The sequence below is a fragment of the Chenopodium quinoa genome, unplaced genomic scaffold, assembly GCF_001683475.1.
Source record: "Chenopodium quinoa cultivar QQ74 unplaced genomic scaffold, ASM168347v1, whole genome shotgun sequence".
Lineage (NCBI taxonomy): Eukaryota > Viridiplantae > Streptophyta > Magnoliopsida > Caryophyllales > Amaranthaceae > Chenopodium > Chenopodium quinoa.
Window position 1 is genome coordinate 2,304,335 of NW_018744041.1, and position 27,694 is coordinate 2,332,028.

Genomic DNA, 27,694 nt, shown 5'->3' on the forward strand with positions numbered 1-27,694 from the left:
TTCTGTACTGCAGCAGCGTTATGAAGGACAAGGTCTCCAATTTTGAGAGGCCTTGTCTGAACTCTTCGGTTGTAAAATTTTCTAATTCTCTACTTGTATGCGGCCATTCTGACTCGGGCCGAGTCTCTTACTTCGTCGAGGAAATCGAGAGATTCCTTCATAAGTTGCTCGTTCTCGGCCAAAAAGTGGTGCACTCGCAGACTTTCAGTGCCAATTTCAACTGGGAGAACAGCTTCGGCGCCATACACCAATTCGAAGGGTGAATGGCCCGTTGCTTCTTTTTCGGTTGTCCGAAGGGACCAGAGAGTTCCTGGGAGCTCCTCCAGCCATTTGGACTTTTGATCCTCTACCCTCTTTTTGAGGGCATTCACAATCTGTTTATTTGCAGCTTCGGCTTGTCCGTTACTTTGCGGGTGGCATACCGCTGAATATGCCAGTTTGATGCCAAACTGATCTGTATACCGCTTCAGCAGCAGATGATTATCAAATTGCCTTCCATGATCAAAGACAAACACTTTCGGGATGCCGAAACGAGTGATGATATTCTGCCAGATAAATTTCCTGACAGTTTGCTCCGTAATGTTTGAGGCTGCTTCGGCCTCAACCCATTTACTGAAATAGTCGACACCGACTATCAGCCATTTTTTCTGGTATGCGGCATCCGGAAATGGGCCCAGGATATCCAACCCCCATTGGGAAAAACAGAAGTGGACTCAGCACGGGCTGAAGCTCCTGGGCTGGCCGATGGATAACTGGTGCGAATTTTTGACATTTTTCGCATTTTCTGACTAGCTCCTTGGCGTCTGAGATCATGGTGGGCCATTAGTACCCTGCCCTTAATGCTTTGTGGGCTAGGGTCCTTCCCCCAACGTGGTTCCCACAGATGCCGAGGTGGATTTCCCGAAGGATGTAATCAGCATCTGTCGGCCCCACGCACTTCAGCAACGGGGTTGAGAAGGATTTCTTCAGCAGCTCTCCCTTGAAGACAATGAACCTTGAACCGGTTCGTTTTAGCTTGGAGGCCAAAATTTTATCTTCGGGAATTTCTCCCCGAAGCTTGAAAGCTAGGATGGGATCCATCCAGCTTGGTTCCTGGTCAACGCAGCACACTTCAGGTGCTTCGTCGACACTTCTTTCTCGGCGCACTTCCACATAAACAGATCGGTTCATCTCGGTGAGAGTTGAACTAGCAAGTTTGGAGAGTGCATCGGCTTGTGCATTCTGACCCCTTGGGAACAACTGAACTTCAAAAGTCCTCAGCTTTGCAATAACCGATTTGATCTTGGTGAGGTATGATATCATCGAGGGCTCTTTGGCCTCGTAACTGCCACCAATCTGATATGCAAACTAGCTGAGAGTCTGTTTTCAGACAAACATGTTCGGCTTCCAGCGAGATGCACAATTCTAGGTCGGAAATGGCCGCCTCATATTCGGCCTCGTTGTTCGAAGCTTTGAATAAAAATTTTAGTGCATACTCGAAGGACTTGCCTTCAGGAGAGGTTATACCACCCCTGCCCCCGAACCATTCACGATGGAGGATCCATCCGTGAACACGGTCCAGGTTTTCTTTTCATCGTCTAGCATCTCCTGGTATGAGCATTCGGTCAGGAAGTCCGCTAGAGCTTGAGCCTTTATGGCCGCTCTCGGCTGGTAGCTGATGCTGAACTCTGTGAGCTTGAAAGCCCATTTGGCCAGCCTACTAGATTTCTCAACTTTGCCGAGAACCTTTTTTAGCGGCTGATCAGTCAAAACCACTATCTGATGACAATCAAAATAGGTTCTTAACTTCCGAGCAGCTACCACCACTGCATAAGCAACTTTTTCGAGTAAGGGGTAGCGAGTCTCGGCATCCGTCAGAGTGTAGCTGACGAAGTAGATCGGTTGCTGTGTTTTATTTTCTTCCCTCAGCAGCACTGCACTGATGGTGGCTGGGCTGACAGCGACGTACAAGTACAGGGACTCTCCCTCTACTGGGCTAGCAAGTGTTGGAAGTTGAGCTAGATGCTCCCAAAGCTGCTTGAAGACTTCTCTCTGCTCGTCCTCCTAAACGAGCTCTTTTGTTTTTGGGAGTTTCAGGGCTTTGAAGAAAGGTAACCCCTTATCCGAGGATCTGGAGATGAACCTCGAGAGGGCTACCATTCTTCCGGTGAGCCGCTGAACATCCCTTTTTGTTTTCGGCTCGGGAAGATCGAGCGTTGCCTGCACCTTAGCGGGATTGGCGTCAATCCCTCTTTTGCTGACCATGAACCCAAGGAATTTCCCTGACTTCACGCTAAAGACACACTTCTTCGGATTCAGTTTCATCTGGTGCTTTCTTAGAGTGGCGAAATTTTCCGCCAGGTCCCTAACAGGGTCTTCATCTTTTTTGCTTTTGACGATCCTCGGCAAAGGATAGGAATCCTTTGGACATGCCTTATTTAGGTCCGCGAAGTCAACGCACATTCTCCAGGTGCCATTTGCCTTCTGAACCATCACCACATTGGCCATCCATTCTGGATACTGGCAGGGTTCGATGAAGCCTGCATCCAGCAATTTTGTGACCTCGGCTGCGATGTCTCGGTTCTTATTTGCGGAGTAATTCCGCTTCTTTTGCTTAACTGGCCGACACGTTGGGTCGACGTTAAGTTTATGAGAGATGAGGTCTGGACTTATCCCGGGCATATCAGCTGCCGAGAAAGCAAACACATCTCGGTTGTCCCGAAGGAGTTGGATGAGCTCAACGCGGACTTTCAGATCAAGATCCAGCCCGATTGTAACGCATCTTTCGGCATCTCCTTCGGTCAACTCGACCGTTTCGGTCTGTGGGTCCAGCTCCATTGCCGTGGGGCTGGACTCTTCGTTTCTGGCCTGCTGTCTATGTCAGCAGGGGTCCCAGACTTTTTCTTCTTTGGCTGGCTCTCTGAGTCTTTCGGCTCAGATGATGAGCTAGCCTTTTCTTTTTCTGGCCCTTTTTCTTTGACCAGGTCTCCTTGAGCCGAAGCACTTAGGCCTTTCGGCTTCTTCGCGCTCGGCTGCCTGTTTTTCTCCTCCTCATCCTCGTCGTCATCTTTTGTACGACTGGTGGATGGCTTGAGGTAGTTGCACCTTCGGGCATCCTTTTGGCTGCCCTCGATCCTTTCGGGGTAGCCGGCATCCGAGACATAGATCATCAGCTGATGGTATGTCGAGACTACTCCTTGGATCTCGTGAATAATGGGTCTCCCCATGATCACGTTGTACACTAAAGGAGCATCAATGACCAGAAATTCGGTCATGACGTTCCTGGCTGCTTCATCACAGCCGATGGTGACAGGAAGTGTTACCTTCCCGTCTGGATAAGTTGAAGCCCCATTAAATCCTGATACCGGGTAGGGTACCGACGTGAGGTGCTTGGGCTTCAGCTTGATTTGGTTGTAGGCCTTTCGGAACAGAATGTTTGCTCCGTTGCCACCATCAACAAGAACCTTGCTGACGTCGTGGTTGGCCACCGTGGCGATAATCACCAACGGATCCTCTTGACGGTACGTCACCCCCCGGCAGTCGGCGGATGTGAACGTCATGTTCGGTACCGGCGAATGGGGAGGCTGAATGCTAGCATTGTTCACCTGGTGGGTCAAAGCCCTAAGGTGACGTTTGTGCTCCCTCCGAGAACATATTCCTCCCGAGATAACGTTAATTGGAGGAAATTTTCCCTCCGCATTTTTGATGTTCTTTCGGGGGAAATCGAATTCTTGCCGAGAGTCCTTTTCGGATTTCTCAGCCTCTTTTTTCTCGCAGTGATTCGCGATGTATTTTTTCAAATATCATCTCCGGACCATATCCTCGATTTGGTCCTTCAGCTGGATACATTCCTCAGTGTTGTATCCCGGTGATTTGCGGAACTCACACCACTGATTTTTATTTTTGCGCTGGTACCACTCTGGGAGCGGTCTTGGCTTCCTGTAACTCTGCTCTTCCTTTGTCACGTTGTAAATCTTAGCGCGCGGAAGGGCCAGCGGAGTGTAGGATTCATATCTCCCCTTGAAGGGAACGAATTTTTCCTTCTTCGGATCGTTGGCCGAAGATTGTTCCGAGGCTTTCGCCTTTCCTTTCGCCTTCTGGCCTTGGCCTTCAGACGATTGTTTTTGCTTCCCACCCCCAGATTGGGATTGGGATTTTGTTTTGTTCCACTCTTCGGCTCGGATGAATTTATCCGAAGCATTCAGAGCCTCCTCCAGGGTCTGCGGGGTATGCATGACCATGAAGTCCAGGAACTTCCCAGGCTGAAGGCCATTCTGCATTGCAAAAACGGCCAGCCCCTGGTCCAGCTGAGAGACGCTGGATGACTCGTTGCTGAAACAAGTCAAGTAGTCTAGGAGACTCTCGGTCTCCCCTTGTTGCAGGCCTATAAGACTTGCGGTGGTTTTCTCTCGGCGGTTTGCCATGGAAAATTTGCTCCTGAACTTGGTGGACAGGTCGTCCCACCCTGTTATAGAGCCTTCCTTTACTCCCTTGGAGATCCACGCTTGCGCGACCCCCTTGAGAGTGGTGGGGAAATATTTTCACCTGGTCGCTTCGGACCTAGGACAGAGATGCATGTGCCCCTCGTAAGAGGCAATATGGTTCTTCGGATCCGAAGTCCCATCGTATGTAATGTGCGACGGTATTTTAACCGTCGGCACATGCTCTTCCAGAATCCATTGCTCAAATGGAGAACTGGTAGGAAGCATTACGGTCTTGCCCTTATTACTGGCCGAAGGGACCGCGCTCTGCCCTCTTAGAGAGGTAGGAGTGGTTTTCGTCCCTAGTTGGGAAGTTCGGGCCTCGGCTACAGGGAACGAGAGGCGGCTATGCACACTCGGCTCCCTGCCGCCGAGTCGGTCGAGGACACTTCGGCGAACAGTCTCTGGCCGCTCTCGGCGCGCAGTTTCTGGCCGAGAGGCGGAGCTGCTGCTTTTGTGGGTTTCTGGTCGAGAGGTAGAGGATCCTTTAAAAAAATGAGGGTTCTTTTTCCTCTCCTTTTCAGTCCTCCAAGTGTCCTCTTCCCACTCTTCTAGCTCCTTGAAGGAGGGAGGTTTCTCCCCCTCATGGTCGAGCTTCCTCCGTTGATGCCTGGTATGCGGAGGAGTTCGGTCACAAGGTGGAGGCATATTTTGTGCCCTCATCGCTTCCATTAGCACCGCCAATGCTCTTGCCACCTCTTCCGAGCTAGGCCCCGTTAAAAGGGTCCTCGGCTGAGTGTGGGAGTGAGAGTGGACGGTCAAAGGTCTGCTTTGAGGCACTGATTGAGTCCTACGATCGGACTGACTTTTGTTAGACCGAGGAGGACTCGGTCTATGATGAGATTGATGAATTACGGGGGAAAGGGAATCCTCCCGGTATGCTCCTCCCGAACTGGCACCCTTGGAAGAGTTCCGGTCCGGAGAAGGTGATGGAGTAGGAGTATGAGGGTCTGAGGGCCTTTCGCCTGCTCTTTGACTCACTCGCTTGTTCTTGCGGTTCTTAGCCATTGCTACTAAGATTCTTGCAAGATGATTTTAATCGACTTAAAGATTTTTTGAAAGTCTTCCCCACAGACGGCGCCAAATTGTTTCGGGTGAAAATAATGGGACCTTGCCGAAGGTCCAGAGAAGTGGATGAAGACTAATCCGGTCCAAATGATGCTGGGCCGAAGGTTTCCTGTACAGCAAATACACGTAAACTGGCCTCGGGGGTGGATCCGAGGAAGATCCCTCCGATGCCGAAGTCAAACAATGTTTAGAGAGAAAAGCTATGCAAGAGAGTTAATGCTTGAGGCTTTAATTGTGAATGAATCATAAAGGGTGAGATTGAAGGCTTTTATACCTTAGCATGACAAAGGGAGGAGAATGACTGGGCCGGACCTAATCATGGGCTGACCATGATAGTTTGGGCCGCTTGACCTTATGATGACTTGGCTTAATGGAGGCTTGAGCCTTGACCTTGGAATATTGGATCATTTAATGACTAGGCCCAATTGGCTTAATTGGACCCAAACACTATTGATTTGTACTATTGAATTGGAGCTAAAATTTCAACTTAACCCTCATAATACAACAATGGGGCAATCATGGATCATCTACTGACCTACCTTCACCCTACAACTAGATTTGATCATCTTTGGCTTGGTTTGAACATTCTAATTCAATTCAAATTTGTTAAAATTGGTCAATAAATAATATTTCAACCTCTATCTATCCTAGGCTCAGAAAGCCTATTCATTCGACTATAAACACAATCCCAAGTGAAAAAAGTAGCTTATTATTAAAGATCTACTAATTAGAGCAATATTTTAAAGACATAATATTATACTAGTATTAGATATGATATATCGGAAAATACTATCTGTACTCCTTAATTAGTTGACATAATGAAAAATACCAAAGGTAAAGCAACTAAACAAGGGCAAAATATTTGAAAAAAATGTGTAAAGTTGGAAGCAAGGTAGTACTCGTAATAAGGACTAAGGAGTATGAAGTAGCACACATGATTAAGCCATCACTACTAAACAACATTTACACTGCTTTAACAGCTTTACTAGAAGTGACCCCTCTTATTTGTACTGTTTTTTGCGGTGGGGGGTATCCCTTTCTTCTTTGATTGCGACTTCACACGTCAGTGCACCAGTTCTCTGTCAAAATTCAATTGGGATAATCCGACGTGTATATCCCTCTTATCCCCTTTTCATCTTTTACCAGTAATCCATAGTTACTCCATGTGTTCACTGTTGAGAGGACGGACCTAATATCATCGGCTGCTCAATAAAATAAAATTAACCCTTAGCGCATAACTCCTACGGGTTTAGCAAATATATAGGATGAAAAATGTACCATTACATGTATAATAGGTCATAGGCGGTAAATATTTTGGGAGAAAATATTTAACGTATATAATGGTAAAAAGTACCACTACATGTATAATAGTACACAAAAAGTACTATTCAGATAATTTATAGTTTAATAGTATATTATACATGCATAACGGTACATTATAGAGTGAACTTTTTCCAAAACCTTGTCAAATTTACAATTTTTCCCTGTAAACATATAGGAGCTATGCACCTAGTTGCACTCATAAAATAAAAGAAAGGCAAATTTGTAAAAAAAAAACTTTTAAATACATCATTTTGCGAAAAAAAATCCTTTAAAAAGCTTTATCGTTAAAAAAACTCGAATTTAATAATTTTTTATTGATAGAAACCTAGTATCACTAATTCACTTGATTTAAACTTTAATAATTTCAACTATGTACTATTTACTTATAATAATTCCAACTAAGCTTTGTTATCTAATAATCTTAACTAGGGATCAGTTTACCTACAATAGTCCCAATGACTATTGATTAGTAATATGATAAAAGAGTTTTTTTTTTTTTTTTTGGATTTAATAGCCAAATGTCAACATGTGATTAGTCTTATATATACGAAAAATTCTCATCCACCTTCACTGAACCACCACCAAACCCTAACCCCACCCCTAAACATGCCGGAAATCGGCTGGCCACCACCTTAGCTACCGAAACTAGCTAGCCGGCCCACTACCACCCAATTTGACCTAATTTCAACCCTCAAAATAACCCACCCAACCTCCCCGACCCCAATGACGGAATAACTTGCAAGTTGTTATTGATTATTGAGACTGGCGTTGAAGAGAATTGTGGCTTTGATCTTGCGGGTTCTTCACGATGATGAACATAGAAATCGCAGCAATGACGGAAGAGGAAGAGAGAGAAAATGGAGGCTTTGAGGTACGGTCGAGGTGGACTGGGAGGGTGGTTTCGGACTTTCGGGGTCAACAATGGCTGGTAGAGGACATCCGATCGTTTCGGTGGTTAAGTGGGGTTAGTCGGCCGTTTTTCGGCAAGGTTAGGGTTCCGGCGAGGTTAAGGGGAGTGTGGCTATAATTTTAAGTTTTTTTTTTTTTACTTGTATTTTTTAAAAAAATTTAAATATTTTGGCCAATCAATCACGTGCTGACACGTATCATGGTCACTAGTTATAACTAGTTATCATTGACTTGACGTTGACTGGTTGGGACCATTGGAGACAAACTAATCCCATAGTTGAGATTATTAGATAATAAACCTTAGTTGAGATTACTAGAAATAAATCGCCTATAATTAGAGTTATTAAGTAATTTTCTTTTAACAAATTGGTCTTACACGATGATAATGATAGTTTTCGTTATGTTCTTGTAAGTTTAAGGTCACAAGTTCGAGCCTTACATGCCTTACATCTATGCTACTTGTGTGCACTTATATAATCCAGAGAGTTTGCTATATATATTTAACCGATACTCCCTATATGCCAATAATAATTAAATGATTAAATCCCAACAATATTGACTAAGGTTTAATAAAGTAGTGGGAGAGCCTAATTGCTTGTGTAAATGCTACGTAACTATGCAAGGTGATTTATTCAAAAAAATCTACTTGCCACGTGGTTCAAGGAGAATGGTTACAATTCTTACAAACCTCATCTATTATTAGTCCAATTATGATTTCAATTAGAGAATTCCTATATTAATTAATTAATGTAAATCATGCATATATATTTTTTTTTAACTCATGCAAGTTTATATGCAACTATATACGAAGTATATACATGCATAATGCTCAAAGTATCAATGATATAAACTAATGATTTATTAGGACTTGTTCTCTTCACTTAAAACAAGTATATCTAGTCTGAATTTTATAAGGTCTGATCTGAATTTTTTTGATCCGGTATGATCAGATCTGATTTAACAATTTAACTAAATTTTGACCGCATTTTAATACTAATTTGTAAAGAAAAATATTAACAAAATGGATCTTGTTAGATTCGTTTCATTATGAACTTTTTAAATATGTAATTTTTATAAAGTTTTTTAATACGCAATTAACACACTACAAAAAAAAAAAAAAAATCAATATAGCATCAACCAAAATTTGTTGTTATTCACCAAAAATCCGTTGCCAACTCTATTTAGCAACGGGCTGGAAACAAAAATTTGTTGTTGCTAAAAGGCTTGTTGCCATGGTATTTTGGATACAAGTTGCAAAGCAATTTTGTTGCAATATTGCATCAATTTAAATATAGTTTCCATGATTGTTGCTGTTTTTGGTGCATTCGTTGCCAACTTTGGCAACAGATTACCATTGGTCGTTGCTAAAATTAGCAACAAACGATTAATGTTAGTTCCTAAAATAGCAACAAATTATTAATATTGGTTCTTAAAAATAGCAACAAATTATTAAAATTGGTTGCTATCGACACTACGAGACAAAAACCCAATCCCTATTAGCAATTCGGTTCAACCCGATCTCGGTCTTTACCAATCTGAAATCTCACTTAGGTTAGGTCAACTCGGCTCGACTTTGCATGTAAGGGCTATTTGAATCCCCAGTCTCAAGAATCGCATTTGGTAGGAGTCGAACTTGTGACCTCAAAGTCACATGGTGAATCTCTTACCAACTATACCAAGTACTATTTGTTTAATTCTATGCATATAATTTATAATAAGTGAACGAAATATTAGAGACGAAATTGAAAATTTTGTCTCTAAATTAGGGACAAAATAAAAAATCTGTCTCTAAATTAGAGACGAAATTGAAATCCGTCTCTATTTGATGTCATTATAGAAACAAATAATTTTATACATTATATCAAAAAGTAGCCTACATATAAATTAACAACAATATGTATCACAACTCGTTTCCAATGGCAACAAATAAAATAATACGTTATCAATTAGCAACAATAATTTAGAATACTTGTTTCTAATGGAAACAATTCAAAAATTCATTGCCTTTGTTTGTTCCTAAATCAGTACAATCAAATACTTGTTGTCATAGTTTGTTACTACTTGGCAACAAGAGAAAAATATGATGCCATCTAGTAACAACTAGTGAGACAATTTGTTTTAAAAAGCAACAAATCAAAAACATGTAGCCATTGTTTATTAAAAAACTAAAGCATAAAATGTCGCTTTTAATTAGGCAATGAAAAAATTTAGATTTGTTGCTATTTAGCAACGTTCTAAAAATCTGTTGCCAAACTTAGTTACTAAAAAGCTTTTATTTTTGTAGTGACAATATTTAGCGATAAGTAAATGATAATCAAAAGTTCTGATCTGGTCTGATCTGAATCTTTCTGGCCTGATATGAATTTATTAAGTAATAAGTATCTGAAATAAGTTGAAGAGAACAAGTCCTAAATCGGGAATTTTTGCATCTCGCAACCAAAAAGTTGTGCGATCAAACTCCACTAAGAGGAACATTGGAGTGCGGATTCCTTTATTCTTTCCCCCGCTTTCAAAGTGCCTAGCCTGCTTATCCAGGCTAAGAGAACCAGTGAGAGGTTCCGGTCCGATAGGGCCCTTCTACTTACCAACCAAAAATAAAATAAAATTAAATATTGATTAATTAGAGTATTTTAAAAACTAATTGAGATATTAATGGTATGACAATTGCCTTGTTCTATAAGAAAGTTTGGAGTCTGTCTCACACATGATTAATATTAGAACTACTCTAATTAGTGGAGTGCTAGCCAGCTTAACTAATTGGACCCACATAACATAAGCCATACATGCAACTAACTAATCATGATGAAAAGACCACTTATGATTAAGGTTTGTACTAAATCTTATACAGTAGCTTAATTAAAGTGTACTAAGATGAATGTACGTGGTAACTAGTATATTATGCAGGTACTTGATATAAATACACATATATGGTATTGTATCTGTTCCTTAATATTCTTGCTACTTATTATTTGCATGGGAATTAAAGCAATTAGGAGGAGATTGTAGAAACATGGCAACAAGTAGGGAGAAGAAGTGACTATTAATTGACAAATGAACGAACAATGCAAGACGTTCGGGTAAAACCTATATTAACACATTACAAGCAGATGTGTTAAAAACGAACCAAATCGACCCTACTCCGACCCAAACTAAAAAAATAAAAATAAATTAGATTTGGACTTATTTAGACAAAATAATTTAGTATGTCTCATATTAGAAATAGACTAGGCCCTACTTGAATTCATTGAACCCCACTTGTACACCTCTAAATTTGTTGGAAGAAAAGTGTAGCTTAAATTACTACAAATAAAAGTAATGCTAAAACATTTGAAAAAAAAATGATTAAATAAACGTGCACTAATTTAAGTTGAGCACTTTGAACTTTAGAATTGATGCTTGTTCCACACTTCCACTTATTTATATGACTTATATCTTGTATTCTTATCGGAGTAAAACTTAAAGTTTTTTTTATTTTTTTATTTTTTTTAACCCTATTAAAACTTAAAGTTCATTCCTTTTTATTCCCAAATTTTATTAAAGCACAGATTTTTATGAATACTTTTTTATTTTTTATTTTTGAATAATACATTGTTTGAGCTCACAAAACTTCATCAGTCTCATCTATCAGATCATTCAAGATCACCATCACAAATGTATACCAGTATACGTACATTATTTAACCAATACGCCGACCTAGCTCTACGCCCAAAAAAATACCAAAGTATAAATACAGAACTCTTAGAATTTTTTTACTAGGGAATCATATAAATTTTTTTTTTTTTGAGGAATATAAATATATGTTTATTGAATTCTATTTTAAATTTATACTAGAGCACCATCCATCTTATAAAATACTCCGTATAAGGTAGTGTGTTGTATTTTATAAATATTTCCTAACTTAAAAAAATAATACATTATAGAGTAGATGTATACATTTGATTATTGAAGGTCATTTTTAAGAATACACCAATTGTTTCATCACATCAGTATAATAAGGCAGTGTAGTGTATTTTATAAATATTTCCTAACTTAAAAATTAAAAAAATAAAAAAAATTATAGAGTATATGTATACATTTGATTGAAGGGCATTAGTAAGAATGCACCATTTTTTTTATCACATGCATCACATTTATTTTGATATCTGACTTGTGCATTGTACATGCCAAAAAGGCAAAAACTAGTTATTATTGAAATTGAGCTAAAGAGTATTAGTTACATTATATCAAGTTAATAAGTTATATATAGAAAAATATGGATAAGAAACTATGTTTAAGCTAGGTTTGGGTCGGTTAATACTCCCGAGTTATTAAATGTACTCACATTGTTTTTCATTTTCAATGTGTGTGATCCGGAGCTACACCGGTTGCTACTCTAATTACACAAACTTGTGATTATATGTACTTAATAGTTACTTTTAATATTTATATTGCCTTTTTTTTTAATTAGTCCTTGTAATTTGCAATTGTATTCAATTATTTTCATATTTGTAACATGGTTGATGATTGACTTAGATGGTTAAATAACCATACATCCTTCTTTTAATAGGTTAGGTGTTCGAATCTCTTTATTCTTAGGTTTTTTATGGTCGGTTCAAACCTTTAAAACTCGCTTGCATCATTTATGTGTGTAATGAATGACATTAAACCACGATCGACATTTGGATGAGATGATGTGGAGAGAGAGAGCGCTATGTGGCATATATGATGAACTTCACTATGATTTATGAACGACTTTTATTATATATACTTCTATAAATTACTAGTATTTGGGTCCAAGCAATTCCTAGTCATAACTTTAAGATTAACCATTATTAGTAATTTAGTATACATTATTTATGACTCAATATTATCTAATTATCTTAGTTAAATGATAAATTTGTCAAAAAAAAACCTTTTAAATACACCATTTTGCGAAAAAAAAACCTTTTAAAAGTTTTTTGGCAAAAAAATATTTTATTTTTAAAAGAGAGCATAAAGTATGAAGATCAACACACGTTGGTGGTAAGAAATTTTGTGATGAAATTGAAGGTCACACGTTTGAATCTTTAATATTATGACGAATTACTTTTTATTTTATTATTATTGTTATAAGTTGATAAAAAAAAAGGCGGAGGAGAGTGTCATGTATCAGGTAAATATTCTATAGGACACAATTATAGATATATTTTTATTATAGGTGCACCGTAACTTTTAATTGGATATTGGTTTACTCAATATATTAATTATTGGTACACCGTACAAGACTTTAAATATGATGCCATGCACAGTTACAAACTTGTTTATTTTTTTTGACAATCAACAAAGTGACTTAGTCTTAAACCCTAGTGTCATCATCCTAATAAGACATAGATGAGCAAATTAAACTCTATTTTTTCTCCTTATTTAAAAAAGGTATGCATAGATGTGAAATACGAAGTAAATGTAAAAATGAGGACATTCAATAAGATGACTAGAAACCATGTCTATTATAGTATAATTAATTTAGAAATTAAAACTAATAAAATATTGCAAATTAAGTAGTCATTTTATCTTCCTCTTACAAGTTAAAATTATTCAGCTTTGCAGGTCATGTTTGAGGGTAGAGGGGGGAAGGGGAGGTAAGAGAATCTTCCTACACTCAAGAAAATGTATTGTTCTCTTCAGCTTAAGTTCAGTTAAATTTAGCTCCAATCAGTTAAGTTTATTTCCTAATTTCCTTCTCTCATAAACAATTCATTTCAGTTTAGTTCGATTCAACTCCAATTAGTTCAGTTCAGTTCAGCTCGTGTTAGTAAATCAGAACAGGCCTGATAGTTGGTGGAATTCAAATTTATGACCGACCGATCTCAAAGTCACATGATAAGTTTTCCACCAACTTCATCAAATATGTTTGGTCAAAATATTTGTAATTTAGTATTTAATTAGAAATGAAGTACAAATGTCAAATGATCGATCTTATTAAGAGCATTGTACACCAAACATGCGATAATATAATATACTATTTCATATTAGAGTGGAATTAAGGACAAATCATAACATACTTTATTTTGATTTGTTCCGTCTAGAATGGAATATGCTCTTCCTACGTGTATTCAATATCATTCTATGTGAAGTTATTTATTTTGGAATTTGGATGTAGAAATTTGGCATAGTTTCACCTAGTGTGCTTGAGGTTATACATTGAAACGATTTTAATAAGTATTTACACCATTATAATTTACGGAATATTTTTGTATATGTTGTGTAGATTATTAACATTGGTCAAATTAAATTATACTTTGTATTGATAAATGTATCGGGTTAAGAAACAGATTGAGTATAATTCTATTTCCATCGAAATACCAAAAGATTTTTCAAATAGGACAATAAAAAAAATATATAAGTGAATGAGGTATATAATTTGAGTGGTTTTTGCATGAAACAAGGGCTTGTGTAGTTCACATTAATTTTGCTTATTCAATATGATCTAATCTGTTATGACCTGATATGATTGTCTAATTAGATCTATCTTTAACCTTATGTGTACGATAATAAATAAAGAATAACTATATCAAGTGAAATTTTGTTAGATTTTGATGAATGTGCGTTTTATTAATATGTAAGTTTCATAATTTTTTTTTATCATGAAATTAAAGATATTTAGCGATATAAAATCGTACATAAAACGATGAATTGATCTGAACTTATTTAGGACCTGTTCTAATTTACTGAACTAAGCTGAACTGAACTAATTGGAGCTGAACTAAACTAAACTGAACTGAAATGGATTGTGTATGAGAGAAGGAAATTAGAAATTGAACTAAACTGATTGAAGCTGAAGAGAACATGCCCTTACTATAATCTGAGCTGAACTATTGTGTTTTTTTATCTGATTTGATCTGAACTTTTTTTTCTTTTTTTTGTTTATGAAATAAGTGAAAATAACGTGAACTAAATCTGGCTTAAGTCAAAACGGAGAAATAAACTCTGAAAAAGTTAAAATAGGCATAAATAGATGGGACTAACCCAACAAAAACCGATGGCCTATCTATAGTACAACCCGTTGGATGGGATATATACGTGTAAAGATCTAATGAGGAAGTTAAACAAACAAAAAATTAAAAAAGTAGAACATGCAAAATGTAAAACGCAAGCAATGTATAAGTAAGGATTAGTTTAATGATTAAGCTTAAATTAATGCATTAATAAGTGGGGTCATAGATAATGTATATGTAGGTCCATACCCATTAAGAGTGAAAGACATTCATCCACGTGATATTTGGTGGAACTTCGCCTTCATTGATGTATTCAAATTTCTTTCTTTCTTTCTTTTTTTAAAAAAATAAAAAATAAAATACTTTGTATTTATTTATTTAATTTTATTTTCTAATATTTCGGCTCAAGAACAACTTCCTTAACTCTTATTATATGTTTGCATGTTCAAAGTATATTTGGTTTTGGCCTTAAATAGTAAAAATTGTTTTGTTGCAATAAACAAATAAACCTTAGACTTACTCCATAGATTATTATATCAAATTATCATACCATATATACGTTAGCAAGTACCTCACATGTACAAGTATATATTAATGTTTATTAATTAATGTTCAAATATTTAAGTATATAATATATGGTACATTAGGAAGGGGGTAGGGGAAAGCGAAACCTTGAGGTGTTTGAATTTGACTAATTTTACAATTTGTCTGTGGTTATTAGAAATACAATATACATACGAAAGTGTACTTAATTTAAGTAAACCCTATTAGGCACTTTGTTTGTTTGTTTATTTGTTTTTTTTTTTTTTGGTGTTTAGAGAGCCACAAAAGGCGGAGTGAGAATCAATCACATGATTTTCTAGAACCGAGAGGAAAACTCAAACCACTTGAGTTATTTGTGTTATCCCTCACTCTCTAATTTTTTTATCCTCAGTGTTGAAGTAATAATGATGTCTTAAATTGTTCCACTCATGAACCGGAGAATTGATATCGAGCTAGAAGTAGTGTCTAGTTTGATTTAGGGAGGTTATTATCGCCTTTTGTTAAGGCTTAGGCGTAAAAAGGAGGCTTTGCAGAATGATCACTAATTTAAGGTAACACCATATTAACAAGGTTGTCATATAATTTACGAATAACTTATCGATTTATCCGAGTTAGAAAGGAAAACAAGTGTTAAAAGACAACGATGGCCCTCCTTTGGACATTGCCTAACCCGATTAAGCACCGCATGCCATAGTAGATGATGGGGACATATAAAATGTCATGTATACTTGAGTAACTCATCATTCTCTTAGATGAGTCATACTCCAATACCCACTTTTGAAAAGTTTCAAACTTATTAGATGACATTTATTTGATTAATCCAAACATAATTAAAAAAAAAAAAAGTAAATTACATATGACATAAGCAATTAGGTGCTTTGTTAAGTTATGAGTGGCAACCAAGAGTTGTATTAATAAATTATTTGATATTAATATTGAAAAATTCATATAAGTTGGGTATAAAAGCAAATTTCAATTATATTATTTAATTAGAGCATCAAATTCAAAGCCTCTTTCTTTTTTCATATAAGTATACTTTTTATTTTAATTATAAGCTAATATAATAATTAACATGTGTCTTTGATTGGATGGTGGAATTTACTATGACATTCAAACAAGTTAAAATAAATCAAGTAATGATATTCCACTTAACATACGTATAAGGTTTATCCAATAAATTGCTCACGCAAAGTTTAGCATGGATCTTGACTAATTTGGCTAAAGTTTAATGATGTTTAGATAGGCCACCAAGTACTCTATTTATTCGTGGAGCTGACCAACTGGGGCATAGGCCGTATAGCAACAATTATGTTATTATGTATCGATGTTGTACCGACGTTTCGTTGTGGACTTGTGGTGAAGTTTGGTAGGTTAATTCGATCATCTCTAAAAGACTAAAATGGTGTGTTTTTATTTTCGGGGATATATATGTCATCTTACACTTTTTAATCTAAACCATACCAAATTTTATTACTTCGTCCGTTTTTTGAGCCATATATGATATTGATAGTACCATTGCCTCCATTCTTGCTTTTAAAACACCATAAACATTACCACACCTTATCCCCCAATCCCCTAAACATGAGAGTTTTAAGAGTGCTTCTAATTACTTTATAAACTTCTTTTTGATCAATTATATAAGGCCATAAAAAAAAAATAAAAAAAAAAGAAAAAGAAAAAAGCGGCCACTATAGGAAAGCAAAATTTGGGTAGGATGTATGTACAAGAAAACATGTGTAAAAGCCAGAGATTATGACCCACTATCGAAGATGTACAAGGACTCAACACCTAAGAGCATTAAACTCGTAGTGTAGTCAATTTTGATGATAAACTTACTAAACTATATCATATATCTATTAATATAATGTATTGTATATTAATATCATATATTGTGTTGGTAAGGAAAAAAAATAATATAAAAAATATAACAAGTCGCCTCTTACAAATTAGCTAGATCAGTTATATAAGTCGACGCTTCAGAGTAAGGCTCAACCTCGTGAGTTGTGAGTTTTCCTCCATTTCCACTAAACTTGCTTGACAGTACGAACTATGAAGTACTTATCCTCGTAATCAAAGTATTATAAACTTAAGGAGGTGGGTGATTGATGGGGTCATATTATTCATAACTTCATACAAATATCAATGTGGTGTAAATAATAATGAAAGAAAGAGAGAACTTGTTGTGTAGTAATCCAGCTAAGCAGTCCAATCATTAGAATAGCATTAAGCCATGGAAAACAAACCTTTCCTCAAAATTATGAGGTGATGAGCTTTCGGGTTGCGGCCCACTTACTTACTTTGCTTGTCAAAAATATTTTGGGATTGATTAGCCTTCAGAACTAATTCCAACTTAATTATTCAGGCCCCACACGTTCCACAAAATATCATCTCCATTAAGGAGGGTTAAAAGAAGCTTAAAAATCGACATTAGTTTTATGAGACGGGTGTATGGTAAGACTCGGGTGAGTTTTTAATTACGACTATCTTTTATAGGGAAGACCGATGACTATCGTGAAATTAAGAGATTAACTGAATATCCCTCGCAAGTGAGCTGAGACTAGTTATCCTACATTGAAGGAGATGAGGGGATGAATAGCATATAAGTTCGATGCACTACTTCGTCTCTATCTATCACCATTTGGTTTAAGAATAGAATGAGCTTATGTTAAGCTTTATAAAGATTATGAAAGACAAGGGAGACACTGTAAAAGTCTCATATACTTCGTTCAACCACGGGAATTTCCTACAATGAAAAAAAACGTAGTTTTCTAAACATACTTCCACTTAGATAGGTGAGTAGTGAAATCAAGATGACTCCTTTGGGGAGAGCAGATGAAACGACGAATATAAGAAAAAAGGTAATTGGCCAAACATAAAAGCATGATAACTTACCATGAATCTTTTAACCATCTATATACTTGATCGTAGTAAGAGTTAAAATGCATTTCCTATGAATCAAATTACACAATTAACGCTTGAAATTAGGCTAGAAACCAATAACTTAAAACATAGTTTCAGAGCTGACTGATTATAGCTAATCCTATTGCCTTTTACATATGCATTTCCTATGAATCATATTACACAATTTAACGCTTGAAATGAGGCTAGAAACCAATAACTTAAAACATGGTTTCAGAGCTAACTGATTATAGCTAATCCTATCGCCTTTTACAGAAATTGCTAGTGGTGAAAATGGCAGGGATCAGAAGTTGCAACAACGATTAGAAACAGGGCCAACAGGTCTAGTGGATTAGCTTCATCCTGAAAGACTTTGCCTTCTCTAAAGTGAGCACAGGAATGTCAAAGGCTTTCATCAAGTTTTTACCATATACGGAGTAATTGAGAATGAGACTGTGGTTCTATACATGCTACATCATGAATTAGTAAATTGCATTCAATATTCAAATTTTGAAATGCAATAATTTCGAAATTTCCATAAACATTACATTTAACTAAGTTTCAGTATCAAATCCAATATTCCAAAATCCTTCAGGGGTCAGTGGAGGAGCATACCTGTACCTATGCCTTGAAACACCCTCATGATGTTCACACCAAAACTTATGTCCATCAACTTCTCCATCTTTAGCATTGGAAAGGACAGCATCATAAAATTTCTTGCACTGCTTGCATTCTATTCCATTCAAATTTTCCCGCTCAGCTTTTTTCCGAACAGGTTCCACATATTTAAAACCTTTTGAACCATCACCAGACCTAGGAGCTTGCAACTGCTGTCTTTTGGGCGCAGATTCAGCTCTCATGTCCTGTGTCTCGTCATCTGAATCCGTGTCTTTTGGATATACAGCTGGAACATCACGTAAGCTAGCCTTCACGCTCTTGTGCAAATTTCCCCTAATGTCTTCATATGGTGTATCAAGAAAATCATCATGCGGATCAGGACCACCGGGACTTTGACGAGATCGAGTCTCTCTCCAACCAGATATAGGGCGCTTTCCACCAGTTAATGAGCCCAAGTTTCTGGTCTTCCTACTAGTGGTCCAATGGTTTCCAGTAGGAGAGTCAGACCCAGATGAAGATTTGGAGCTTAACTTCTGATTTAATCTGACAAATTTCTCATCATCTGAGCTCTCCATAGTGTTGATTTCTTGCTTCACTTCGTTCAACTCACATGCCACCACACTACTTGCTAAATTTCTCTTCTTGACTTCTGCAAAATACACATGCTTAATTATTTACGCAAAGTAGTATTCTAACTGTAACTCTCTTACTCGTAATAACTAATTGGGAATGAATGGAATGATGGATGCAAACAAAAGAGCCAAAAACGGGTGTAAGGAAGTGAAACCCTTCTTTCCAACAACAAACAGATTGACACCACAGGAATGACACTCATGATACTTAATTTACATAAACTATCATCAGTCAACAGAAGATGAAAGAATCAAGGATAGTATTAAGCAACAAATCATACGATTAGAGTTTGTAAAGGTATATACTTTGAGACAGGAAAAATATATTGCGCAATAATTTTTTAAAGCTAGTCCCTTTCAAAGATCCTCACCAGATAATGCTAATATTGTTTCATCATCGTTCAATGGATCACCTTCTTCTTCTTCTTCTTCTTTCATTTGAAGCAACAGTTCTTCATTGGTGAGACCAAACTTGTTGAGCAGATAGCTGTGTTGAGACTTGAGCCTTTTATAAGCTGCATGAAGATCTCTTCGTCTATGCTTCTCGGTGGCTAACTCTGTAGTTTTTAGTTCAATTTGCTTGACCAAATCATTTTGAGGTACTCTTGTGTTAATTACTCCATCATCCCTATTTCTAAGACTCTCTTGAAGCTTCTCACCAAGCATTTTTTTCTCTCCCTCAAGTGCAGACAGCAGTTGATTCTTCTTTGTCAGCTCGTGTACTAATTGCTCACGCAACTGCTTTCCCTCATCTGCTTCAGCAATTTTTCTCCTATATCCATTTCTGAGACTATCTAAACTGGTTTCCACATTTTCCAGCTTCATTGAGAGTTGTTTGTTTTCTTCTTCACTTTTGATCAGCATCTGTTCAGTATTCCTCATCTTCAGCTCCTGTGAATCAATTTGCCTCTGCAATTCCTTCACTAATTCTTTTCCATTGGTTACATCTTCATTCTTGTCCTGAAGCTCTTTGTCAAGTGCATCAATCTTTCCCTCAAGTTCTTGGGATTTGTTAACAAGAAGCTTCATTCTTTCTTCATGCTCTTTCACCTGCAGGTCCCTATCTCTGAGAGTAGTGGATTTCGCCTCAATGATATCATGTAATGTAGCATGTGATTCCATAGCATCTTCAACTTCTTTTGTCTTCTGCTGCAGCTTATCCTCCAATTCAGCTACCCTTGTTGCTAGTCTCGACTTCTCTACCATGAAAGCTTTACATTCATCAAGGACTAATTCCTTTTCAAGAATTAGCTGTTTCATTTGAAGCTCGAGTTTACTTTGTCTCTCTTTCCACTCATTTTCAGCAGCGTTTCTGGCTTCCACATATATCTTCTGGACAGATTTTGCACTCGTTTGAATATTGGGGTAAAGCTGGCTGCAAAAGATATATTCAATCTGAGAAATTCTATCCTTGGCTTCCTGAATCGTAGCGACCAGTATAGTGCTAAGCCCTGAGACATACTTTGTATCATGGCTCTCTACCTGATGACTTACTTTTGGAGACTTCTCTAATTCAGTAATGTGCATTCTGCAGTAATTAAGAAATAAATTGAAGTGATCATTCACATTTTCACACTAAAAGAAGAATAATCAATTTGCCTAACAACAACGACGACAAGTATATACAGCTTGTACTCACCAATCCTAACAACATCAACAATTCTACGATGTTTGGTGATCCGAGATTTTGAAAATGGGATACGAATTAATACTTGCAAGTTGCAACCAACGAATTTTCATCTTTTATAAACGATTCAAATGACATTGCCTTGGTTACTTTAAGACTTAAAGTATCAATAATATTTCCTAGTTCCATTAGAGATTTAGAGGTAATTCCATAAAATAGATTACAAACATAACTAGGGTTTCACTAAGAGGGGTTCGACTCGAGCCGAGCTCGAATAAACTAGAATCGTCTCAATTTCGATAGGATTTAGGCAAGCTCAGTTCAAGCTCAAAGTTCGACTAGCTTTAAATCCAAGATCAGATTGTGCTCCAATAGCCTCAAATTTTTCCAATTCATATCGTGGTCAACAAATTAGCAACAATTTCAACTCAATTATCAGATTAGGTTCGAAAAATCACATTAATTTCTTCTAGCTTAAGATATCATTCATATCATCATCAATTGCACATAGAAAAATTCTAGAAACAAAATGGCTCAATAAAATATCTCACAATTTCAGTAATTATAACCAATACTAGTTCAATGATCCAAATTAGAAGAACCCTAAATTGAATTTAGACTGACAATCAAATCAACGACAATGAAATTCAAGCCCTAGATTGGGAAATTGATATTCGATGATTACAAAAGAGAAGAACATCGTACCTTAGAAGCTGCTTCAATGGAGGAGAGAAAGCTCAGAAGCCGCTACAGTAGAGAACTCAAAGTGCGCTTCAATGGAGGAGAGAGAAAGAGATTTTCAGCGGGAAAAAAAAAAGCGCCAAAGGAGTACAAATGAAAACATAGGAGAATAGTGTATAACACTTAACACGCATAATATGTCAACCGTTACATGCTTACATAGTTACATCTACTACGGTAAAACAATAGAGTTGTACACAATTGCTCAATACTTCAATAGTAACAAGTTTTGTTTTTGGCCAACAAAGTGTTTGACTCACTTCACACTTAATAAGGCTTAATCCTAAATGTACTAGATTTGAATCTATTAAATGAGGATAATTGGGGGTAGGGATTCCCTTACCTATCCTCTACTCCCAAATATTTGGCCCGTAAATACTGGATCGTAAAAATTATGAGAATTAAGGTCTGATTAGGAAAACAAGTGCAAATATTGAGTTAACACTGCTCTTATACTACTTGGGTTCTTGCTTCTTCCAATCCTCTAGTGGTATGAATGTCTGATAAGAGGAAGGAGTGAAAACCCAATGGCACATACATAGTAACATGGAGCCTATAAGACCCATGAAACCTCTAGCTCCCTTGTAGGCTTGCAGCTTGCTAAACAAAAGCAAGAGGTTAGCCAAAATTTAAGTAATTTATCTTATAATCTTCTATTGGTCCTATGAGTCCTATCTAAAGATGGAAATGGGCATGCCGACCCAAGGCCTGACACGAAAAAAGCAGGGCACGTTACTGTACATGCTGAGTCGTAGGTCGCTTTTATTTGGGAGATGCACGATGAGGCATAACACGACAAAAGCATGTTAAAATCAATGAAAATTTTGCTTAAGCACGCTAGCCCGGCACAATGGCACGTGGGTATGGGCCGTGAGCGAGTCAACCTTTTGAAAATTTTGGCTTGACACAACATGTACCTCATGGATCGGGCCTAACCAACTCCAAAGCATGTTGGCCCGACCCGACCCGACCCGGAGCCAACTTTAGTTCTATCAAGACATTCCTTCTTTGGTAAAAGTTATTGTTTATGACACGACGTATGCTATTTCATTTAAATATAAGCATTGCCATGACTTTTGATGCATTTCCCTTCCCCTTCTTTCTATAACTACCGCCGTCTATCAACCACCCTCTAGTGCCACTTCCATTAATCAACACATAATAACCACTTAAGTTTTTTCAATTGTCCAATAACGATGACGATTGAAGATCACACTTACATTTAATATCAACATTGAACATCCTTAACTAACGGTTTTAAGTGACAATTCTTGATAAAATTTTGTTTGCATATTATGTGGTTGTTAAAGTCTTGGTCCTGTGTGATTTTAGGATTGATGGTGTCTACGAGGAAAGGGAGGAAGAGGGAGACGGGGGAGGGAAAAGAGCTATAGGAAAATAGCAAAATACATCAACTGTCATGCGCGATATCGAGTAGTTCAATTAGTTTGCAAAAGAGAACTTAGGGCATGACAAACCAAAACACAACCTTATCACAGATAAACCCAACAGCCACCTGAGTCGAGTTAAAATTTAACCATAGTTAAAGTCTCAACCAATTAGAAAAAAAAAAAAAGCATTTAGTTTTAATTCATGATGGATTCAAAGAGGCACAAAAATCTTCCAAAAGACAAGCAAAACCCATACCCTCCACATTTTTCTAAGACCTTTTTATTTTTCATTGAATTTTTTTTGAAACTTTCATATTTTTCTTTTGAGATAAAATTAGATTAGAAAAATTACCCCTTAAAAATTGGGAAATTTTTGTAATTGAGAAAGAAAATAGCGGCAAACATTGAAAAACCTTAAACCAACGTTAATGGCGGTCCTTCATATCCATGTTCATGGTGTATTTTGATTCAAATATACTTGTTTACGAAGTATAGTTTACTTCTTTTTCGCCAGGTATTTCTTCAATTCAGTTGCTTTTACTTTCAATTTCTCCTAATTTTACGAACATACTGATTAAGCGTTGATTCTAGGGTTTTGATTTTAGTTTGAAAAATGTTAGGGTTTTTTTGCGGGTTAGTTTTGTTCGTTTCAGTTAGTTGAAACTGTGTTTTGGATCAATTTGATTTCATTTTACTAATAAATTACTATTCATTTTTTTGTTGCTGAATTTGATATTTTGCTGGGTTTTGGAATTTGAATATGGGTTTTATATTGTTGAATTCAGTATGCAATTTTTGTTTGGTATTTTGCATTTTTGGTAAATGAATGAATTTTGATGATTATTTTGTAATGTTTGTTAGTATGCTGAATAATAATTAATAATGTTTGATTGCAGAGGGTATACTATATCCTTCATTTGCAATTCATAAAAGAGGGAATTTGATTGTTGTTGGGCATTGTTTTGGAGATTGTTCTTAATTTTGATTTGGTATTTTATAGAAATTACTTGGTCCCTTCAGTTTGTTTGTGTATTTGGAGATTTGATTCAAATTTGTTGTTATGCTTAAGGGTTATGCTGTTTAATTGAGATTCGGAAGATTTGGATGATACTTTTGCATATTCATTGAGTGTACATTGATAAGGGTGAAAAGAATTGGCATGGAGTGCAATAAAGATGATGCAATCAAGGCAAGAGAGATTGCGGAGAGGAAGTTTGATGCCAAGGACTTACCGGGGGCCAAGAAATTTGCGCTCAAGGCACAAAATTTGTATCCTGGTCTTGAGGGGATTTCGCAGATGTTGGCAACTCTTGATGTGTATGCCGCTGCAGAAGATCCAGTGCTAGGGGAGGCAGATTTTTATGGTGTGCTTGGTGTGACCCCTAAATCAGACGATGATACGATAAGGAAGCAATATAGAAAGCTTGCTCTTATGCTCCATCCTGACAAAAACAAGTCTATTGGAGCAGAAGGGGCTTTTAAGCTAATTTCAGAAGCCTGGAGCTTGTTATCTGACAGAAACAGGAGAGCTGCCTATGATTCAAGAAGGAACATTAGGGGTTTTTCGCAGAAGACTAAACCTCCTTCTCAGAGTTCATCTGTGCCGCCTGGTGCTAATGGTTTTTACAACTTTGCTAAAGCTACCATGTCTAATCCCAAAGTTAATAAAAATGCCTCCCCATCAAATGGCTCTTCTGTTCCTGGTTCATCTAAGAAGGCAAATCAGAATTCTTTCTGGACTGTTTGCCATAGATGTAAGATGCAGTATGAATACCTTAGATGTTATCTTAATCACAATTTGCGCTGCCCTAATTGCCGCAAGCCATTTTTCGCCATAGAGACACCCCCACCTGTTTCAAATGGTTCTGAATCGTCAAAACCACGGGAAGATTTCCAACACTGGCAAAACTCTCAGCAGGAAGCGAGAAACAAAAGTAGTCATAATGCTGGGCATAACACAGATAACTCACAGTGGACTCCATTCTCAGGAGCAGCTGGTGTTTCATCTGTTTCTCAAGCTGCAAATGTGGTTCAACAGACATATGAGAAGGTTAAAAGAGTGCGTGAGGAAGCACAAGCTGCCAGAAAACGAGAAAAGGCTAAAAGGAAAAACGATGCTTCTGGAGAAATGATCGGTTCCTCTAGCGAGAAAAAGAAAAGAGTGAGTGATGATAGCAATATGAACAATGATCATATGGGCCTTGGAGGTGCTGGAGTTGGCATATCAAGCACAATCCCAGCTCCCAGGCACAGTGGTACTAGGTGGTCTGGGTCAGTTTATGCAAATAGAATCGGTGAACTCAACCGTACTAGGGAGCTATCCCAGAGCGAATTGCGTAGCATATTGATGCATAAGGCTAGGAAAGAAATTCTTACAAAAATAGCTGAATGGAATTCTGCTAGTATGTTAAACAATGCTGCTCAAAAGGAGATAGCAACTAAGAAATCTCATGACAAGGACAATAGGCAGGAAAATGTGGTGATAAATGGCAACTTGGGAATGAAGTCTAGTAAATCAGCAGACTCTGGCTTAGTTTCTGAGGATAATTCCCTGTTAAGTGTGACTCAAGATCGGTTATCAATTCCTGTTCCTGATCCAGAATTCTATGATTTTGACAAGGATAGGACTGAAAGGGCCTTTGGAGAGAATCAAGTATGGGCTGTATATGACAATGATGATGGCATGCCCAGATTTTATGCTATGGTTCAAAGTGTAATATCTCGGGATCCATTTAGGATACGGATCAGTTGGTTAAACTCAACCACAAATACAGAACTTGGTCCTTTAAATTGGGTTGGTTCAGGTTTCTCAAAAACATGTGGAGACTTCCGAGTAGGCCGGCATGAGAAAAATGATGGTCTGAATTGTTTTTCACATAAAGTTAGATGGACAAAAGGTTCACGTGGAGCTATTTGTATCTTTCCAAGGAAGGGAGATGTGTGCGCACTGTATAGGAATTGGTCTCCAGACTGGAATGAACTCACTGATGATGAGGTTATACACAAGTATGACATGGTGGAAGTACTAGAAGATTATGATGAGGAGCTTGGAGTTGTTGTAATACCACTTGTCAAAGTTGCTGGCTTCAAGGCTGTTTTTCATCATCACTTGGACTCAAAACAAGTGAGGAGGATCCCCAAGGAGGAGATCTTTCGGTTTTCTTATCAGCTTCCTTCTCACTTGCTTTCAGGTCATGAATCTCCTAATGCTCCAAAGGGTTGCCGGGAGTTGGACCCGGCAGCTCTTCCACCTGAATTTCTTCAAGTGATAGCTGATGCAAAGGATATAGATATAGTGGAAAATCAGGCGACTGAGAGGGTGGACATTGTAGATGATGATGATGAAAAACCACGTGATAGAGGCATGCGAAATACTGCAGAAACAAAGGATCATCTTCCGCCAATACGAAAGCGCAAAAGGAAGCCAGCAGCCCAGCACTGTAAAAGATTTCGTAGTTACTCAACTGAAGTATGACAGTGCAGAACATTCAAGACGATTCAATTTCTTGACTTTCCTGTGGAAAGCTATCTGAATTTGAAGTTATTCCAGAAAATTTGTTCAGGACCTATCAATAATACAATCTTGTTGAGCCTTGGTCATCATGCTAAATATTGCACCCCTGTACTTTCAGGCTTTCAGCAAGCGAGTGAAGAACCGCTACTTGGTTGCAATTTGAAACAGAAACAATGAGGACTGATGTATATTCACAGGTTTCAGCCCAATGACAGACAGCTTGGCTCATTTGTCGAGTTTATTTGGCAACAAGTGAGTTGGGGGCTCCTCGAGTTCATGTAATATACGCTACAAGGCCTTTAAATATACAAGTCACACCTCAATTAGGCTTAGCCACAGTTGTTCTCACTACAATTGTTGTAGCTTAGGATTTTTTTATTTTTTTTTAGACACTAGTCTGTGTTCTTAGTTTATACTGAAGTGGTTTTATAAAGATCATCTGCTGAAGCAAAACAAACTTTACATTGTGATCTCAAGTCTACCCTTGGTTCTTATTCATAAACACTTGGGCGCGGTTATGATCACTGTCTCACTGATGCTTATGCTTCTACAATAATTTTCGACATGAATATAATTTAGTTTTCAAACCTAAAAAATTAAATTATAAATATACTTCCTAATTCAAATGATCTTGGCTTAAGTTGTTTTTTTTTTTCTTTTTTTATTTTTTTTATGGGAATTTTTGCTTAAGTTTGTTAATGACAACATTGTGAAAGCAGGCAAAATAAAATACTCTCTCCGTTCCATAATGATGTTCCTGTTTGGAATTTTTGACTTTTTAAAAATAAGAGAGAATCTTCTAAATTTCTTTTAATCTATAAGAACAAATATAGTCATGTGGGATCTAGTTTGATTCGTCTTGATGAGTAGATTAATAATATCTAACTTTTATAATTTTTTCTAGCGTGAAATTAAAGATATTTACGGTCAAAGATGGGTCAAAACTTGCATCGATTTCCGTAAATAGGAACATTATTTTGAAACGGAGTAAAAAATAGAGTTGCTTAACTACTTTTT

At 37.2% G+C, this 27,694-nt stretch overlaps 3 protein-coding genes across 3 annotated transcripts; 1 reads left to right on the plus strand and 2 right to left on the minus strand.

Annotated features, from left to right (window-relative positions):
* Positions 1-3,782: 3,782 nt before the first annotated feature.
* Positions 3,783-5,468, minus strand: LOC110690583 (serine/arginine repetitive matrix protein 1-like). The gene is made up of 2 exons (XM_021867444.1): positions 4,791-5,468; positions 3,783-4,199 (listed from the first exon to the last, which is right to left on the minus strand). The coding sequence occupies exons 1-2, from the start codon at positions 5,466-5,468 to the stop codon at positions 3,783-3,785; spliced, it is 1,095 nt and encodes a 364-aa protein (XP_021723136.1).
* A 13,168-nt stretch (positions 5,469-18,636) lies between these two features.
* On the minus strand, positions 18,637-21,960 carry LOC110690539 (protein gamma response 1-like). Its single transcript, XM_021867398.1, has 3 exons — positions 21,737-21,960; positions 19,776-20,932; positions 18,637-19,421 (listed from the first exon to the last, which is right to left on the minus strand). Exons 2-3 carry the CDS (start codon positions 20,929-20,931, stop codon positions 18,709-18,711), a joined length of 1,869 nt encoding a protein of 622 aa, XP_021723090.1. The 5' UTR covers position 20,932; positions 21,737-21,960; the 3' UTR covers positions 18,637-18,708.
* Positions 21,961-23,090: 1,130 nt separating this feature from the next.
* LOC110690540 lies at positions 23,091-27,195 on the plus strand. The gene is made up of 2 exons (XM_021867399.1): positions 23,091-23,677; positions 24,233-27,195. Exon 2 carries the CDS (start codon positions 24,323-24,325, stop codon positions 26,636-26,638), a length of 2,316 nt encoding a protein of 771 aa, XP_021723091.1. The 5' UTR covers positions 23,091-23,677; positions 24,233-24,322; the 3' UTR covers positions 26,639-27,195.
* Positions 27,196-27,694: the final 499 nt, after the last annotated feature.

What these genes read in the sequence shown, in the direction of transcription:
- LOC110690539 (XM_021867398.1), bottom strand. Translation starts at nt 20,931, where the DNA reads ATGCACATTACTGAATTAGAGAAGTCTCCAAAAGTAAGTCATCAGGTA. An exon ending in AACAATATTAGCATTATCTG is followed by an intron (nt 19,422 to 19,775) that starts GTGAGGATCTTT and finishes TGTATTTTGCAG; the next exon opens with AAGTCAAGAAGAGAAATTTA.
- LOC110690540 (XM_021867399.1), top strand. Translation starts at nt 24,323, where the DNA reads ATGGAGTGCAATAAAGATGATGCAATCAAGGCAAGAGAGATTGCGGAG.
- LOC110690583 (XM_021867444.1), bottom strand. Translation starts at nt 5,468, where the DNA reads ATGGCTAAGAACCGCAAGAACAAGCGAGTGAGTCAAAGAGCAGGCGAA. An exon ending in ATAGCCGCCTCTCGTTCCCT is followed by an intron (nt 4,200 to 4,790) that starts GTAGCCGAGGCC and finishes CATACCCCGCAG; the next exon opens with ACCCTGGAGGAGGCTCTGAA.